Genomic DNA, 4,464 nt, shown 5'->3' with positions numbered 1-4,464 from the left:
CATCCATCCATCCATCATCCATCCATCCATCATCCATCATCCATCCATCCATCATCCATCATCCATCCATCCATCATCCATCCATCCATCCATCCATCCATCCATCCATCCATCCTAGCTCTGCTAACATTAGCATTAGCACAGCTAAGGCCTTAATAAACAAGGTGAAACAGTGTGTGTTTCCAAGTGTATTGTTTATTTGTTACATGTGACGTGAAGTACGCCACCTACAGGACACTGACATGGCTGACAGGCGGCCCAGCGGTGAAGACCACCTGGTCCTCAGTAATAGACCCCCAACTGGTCCCAGAAGTCGCACACGTGGCTCCTGGTTCCCACCTGTGCGTGTGAGTGCGTGGTCAGGTTCATCACCAGCCAACCACTGGTGTCAGAGTACGGCGGCCACGCGGGCGGACGCTGCTGTCGGCAGGAGGCCGTCTGTGGTGCTGGTGGGTTGGGGTCACCGGCGTGGGCGAACGCCCCCCAGTGGCACATCATCCGATTGGACAGCAGCCGTTCTGGTGGCGACAGGGTGAAGTTAGCGACGGCGGCCGAGCCGAAGAGGAGGGGCAGCTCCGCACCGTGACACGCCCGCTGGTAACAGAAGGTCAGGCCCGACCACACACGCTGGTCCGATGGTGCGTGGTCAAATATGTACATCCACACGTTGGTGCCCGCTGCCACGCCGGCGCGTGCCGACCTCCGAGATGGACACAGGAAGACGTAGTCGGTGACGATCTGAGGACAGAGTTGACATTAATGAAGGAGGGAATCGAACCCACGACGAACCACAGGCTTGATGAATTCTCCTCCTGAGTTGGTTAGTTAATTAGTTAGTTAGTTGGTTAGTTAGTTTGAGGACTCCACAGTGATGTCAGTGTTTGTTTATGAGCCTCTGAACTGCAGTTCCAGTTATGGCCAGTTATGGCCAGTATTCTTCATATTTTTGCTCCTGAGGTAAAACCTTAGCAGCCGTGGCCTCAGGTGGATTAAAGTCTGCCGCTTCATGGCCCTCTCTGGGACCCACGACCCAGATGTTTGGTTTTCTTATAAAGAACACTCTGCCTTCTGTTGTTCATGAGCGACTGGTTCTTTACATTTACTCCAAAGACCGAGAATTTAAAAAAAGTTTGGTTTAAAAAAAAAACAGAAAAAAACTGAAAATATGACTGAGGAGAACGACTGTTTCAACAACAACAACACAACCTGTTCACACACGTCTGACACCAGAACACAAGCAGGTTCATGGTGTGACGTGAATTGTTTTTGGAGTGCGCCATCTAGTGGGCCAGGTTAAAAAAGCTGGCAATGCTGGAACAACTGGTAACTGAAAGTAATTGATTATTATTATTATTATCATTGTTGTTGTTATTATTTTTATTGTTTCGAGGGCAGACTGATGAAAATACTCCCCCTGAAATTCACCCCCAGGTGGAGGTGAGACAACATACAAAGATATATTATACTTTTCTTATGAACTTTTTTTTCTTTATTAGTCTTTGTAATATAGAGGTTTAGGTTATTTACTTCATAAATGTTTTTTTATTGATCAGTTTTCGCACTTTTACCGAGAAAAACAACAGAGAAGATTAATGCTACTACTAAAAGGTAATTATCCCTAAAGCCTCTGAGAAACTCCATTATTGACTTAACTCTAATTATTATAAAAATAATAATAATTATTATTATTGTCGGTTGTTGTTGTTGTCGTTGTTGTTATTATTGTTGTAGTTATTGTCGTTGTTGTTGCAGTTATTGTCGTTGTTGTTATCGTTGTTGTTATCATTGTGGTTGTTGTTGTGGTTGTTGTTGTTGTGGTTGTGGTTGTTGTTGTTGTGGTTGTTGTTGCAGTTATTGTCGTTGTTATCATAGTTGTGGTTGTTGTTGTGGTTGTTGTTGTTGTCGGCTGTTTCCGTACCTGAGCCAGCATCTCCCTGCGGTCAGCGCCCCTGTACAGCGGCAGGTACCGGTGCAGGACCCTCAGCGTGTGCTGTTTGAAGATGGCGGTGATGTAGACGGTGGCCTCCACCACAGACACCGGTTTGGTGAAGACGCCGTACACGAAGATGACGCCTTCTTCAGAGGTGGTTCCTGGAAGAAGCCAAACACAGACCGTGACGTCAGCGGCGCCGAACCCCCGGCCCGTCTCATAGTTGTGGTCCACCGGCCCGATGTGGCCCACCGGCCCGTGGGTCTTACCCAACAGCAGCGGCTTCTCCTTCTGCCAGTGGCCCTTGTGAAAAGCTGTGAGCGTCTGTTCTTTGATCAGCTCTCCGTCCACGTGTGGCCCCCACGTCTCAAAGAGTTCCAGGAACCTGAACGGGTTCACGATCTTAGAACCTGAGGTCAGAAACCAAGAGTTTAACCTCACATCAGGTTTCCTCCTGTCTGGTCACTGGTCCAAACAGTCACTGGTCCAAAAAGTCACTGGTCCAAACCCTGACCAGTGACTGTTTATGGTGTGGATTGTTCTAGACTGGATGTATGTGGGCTGGTGTGTGTGGGCTGTGGGGTGTTGTGTGTGGGCTGCTGTATGTGGGCTGCTGTGTGTGGGCTGGTGTGTGTGGGCTGCTGTGTGTGGGCTGCTGTATGTGGGCTGCTGTGTGTGGGCTGCTGTGTGTGGGCTGCTGTGTGTGGGCTGCTGTGTGTGTGTGCAGCGTCCTACTTGTCTTCATCTGGGCCGTGAGGACGTCCTGCTCTGGCAGCGACAGCAGGCAGACGAAGTCGCTCACGGAGCAGTTGGTCTGTTCAGCGAAGTCCTTTCCCAGCTTTAAGGCGTCGTGTCTGAGGAAGAGGAGCAGAGAAGAGGAGGAGGAAGAGTTGGAGACCAGAACGAAGACGTCACTCACAGGAAACAGCGGTTCCTCCCAGTCCGTCACCTGGTCTTCAGGGGGATGGAGAAGGGCAGACTCTGCAGGACGGCTCGCTGGAACAGCGGCCCGCTGCTCTGGACCGTCAGGTGGACGCCCACGGACTGGGCTCCGGCACTTTCTCCAAATATGGTCACCTGACAACATCCGACAACACGGACTCAACATGAACGACGTCCGCTCTGTGTATGTGTGTGTGTGTGTGTGTGTGTGTGTGTGTGTGTGTGTGTTCTGGTTCTCTTACCTTGCTGGGATTCCCTCCAAATAAAGCAATGTTTCTCTGGACCCAAAGAAAAGCTGCCTGTTGATCCAAGATCCCATAATTCCCTGTGGCCGAGGAGTGAGGCTCCCTGCCCGACACCAGGAATCCAAAGGCCCCTGGAAGAAGACGTGAGGTCACATGATCGGCAGCACATGATCAACGGCAGCAGGTCATGGGTTTACTACGATCGTCGCTCAACAACGTGACCCACAGTCTGGACCCAGACTGTGAGGTCCACAGTCTGGGTCTGGGTCTGGACCGTGGACTGTGACCTTACAGCCCACAGTCCACAGTCCATGGTCCAAACAGTCACTGGTCCACACATTCACTGACCCAGACTGTGAGGTCCACAGTCTGGGTCTGGGTCACAGCCCACAGTCCACAGTCCATGGTCCAAACAGTCACTGGTCCAAACATTCACTGACCCAGACTGTGAGGTCCACAGTCTGGGTCTGGGTCTGGACCGTGGACTGTGACCTTACAGCCCACAGTCCACAGTCCACGGTCCAGACCCAGACTGTGAGGTCCAGGGACCCCCCCCTGGTAAAGACCTCTAACCCAGACTTGGGGGTGAATCGGTTCCGGGCGTCCTCACCGAGTCGGTACTCCACGCTCACCACCACAGTGTGCGTGAGGTTACTGACGAAGCGTCCGTCGTACAGAGGTTTGGAGGCAGAGCCTGCGATGAAGTCTCCTCCGTGGACCCACAGCAGCACCGGCAGCGGTCTCTGCAGCGGAGAGCGGAAGTCCACGTCCAGGGGGACGAAGACGTTCAGGTAGAGACAGTCCTCACTGACCTTCACGCACACAGAGAAGAAGACGACCAGGGTCATTAGACACGGAGTCACCGACACTCACCGTCTGTCTCTGTCTGTTGTCCTCTCTGCATTAACCACTGTTTTAAGTTGGACCATCGTCTCGTCTTACTTTCTGAGGACATTCGTCTCTGGCCGGTCCGGTGCAGGCCTGCATACACGCCGCCCGAGGGGAGGACGCGTCGTAGACATGAGGCCAGGGAGTCACCGGTCTGGGGGGCTTCCATCGGTAGGCCCCAGTGGGGGGGGCTGCGTACGGTACCCCATAGAAGACATGGGCTCTGTCCACAGTCGTCCCCTGGATCTGACCGTCTTTGGTCAGAACCAAAGGTCCAGGAGCTCTGGTGGTGTCCCGACCCACCTCCAGGGGGCTCCACTCCCTTATGGAGTTCATCTCAAACCGTCGGTCGTTGACGAACGGCTCGTCCCGTAGCAGCCCGCGCTGGACCGTTCTCAGGAGGCTCACCAGGTCCACGTCCTTCTTCATGTCCTCTCCAGAGGAGGACGCAAAACCCAG

General features: G+C 52.6%; 1 protein-coding gene across 2 annotated transcripts in view; it reads right to left on the bottom strand.

Annotated features, from left to right (window-relative positions):
• Positions 1-183: 183 nt before the first annotated feature.
• The window catches only part of LOC103383053 (cAMP-regulated D2 protein), a 7,148-nt gene continuing 2,867 nt past the window's right edge, over positions 184-4,464 (bottom strand). The window contains exons 1-8 of one of the 2 annotated variants that reach the window (XM_025057886.1): positions 4,060-4,458; positions 3,728-3,929; positions 3,115-3,248; positions 2,880-3,007; positions 2,666-2,784; positions 2,200-2,340; positions 1,919-2,091; positions 184-738 (exon numbers count right to left, since the gene is read on the bottom strand). In XM_025057886.1, coding sequence (XP_024913654.1) covers positions 283-738; positions 1,919-2,091; positions 2,200-2,340; positions 2,666-2,784; positions 2,880-3,007; positions 3,115-3,248; positions 3,728-3,929; positions 4,060-4,434 — 1,728 coding nt within the window. In that variant the 5' untranslated portion in view covers positions 4,435-4,458 and the 3' untranslated portion in view covers positions 184-282. Of the gene's footprint in view, positions 739-1,918; positions 2,092-2,199; positions 2,341-2,665; positions 2,785-2,879; positions 3,008-3,114; positions 3,249-3,727; positions 3,930-4,059; positions 4,459-4,464 lie in introns of those variants that run through there. The other variant, XM_008316053.3, reaches the window with a different exon arrangement.

The sequence above is a fragment of the Cynoglossus semilaevis genome, chromosome 8 (genome assembly GCF_000523025.1).
Source record: "Cynoglossus semilaevis isolate Cse_v1.0 chromosome 8, Cse_v1.0, whole genome shotgun sequence".
Taxonomy (NCBI): domain Eukaryota; kingdom Metazoa; phylum Chordata; class Actinopteri; order Pleuronectiformes; family Cynoglossidae; genus Cynoglossus; species Cynoglossus semilaevis.
The sequence above is the reverse complement of the archived record's forward strand: the minus strand, read 5'-3'. Positions and strand labels throughout refer to the sequence as shown.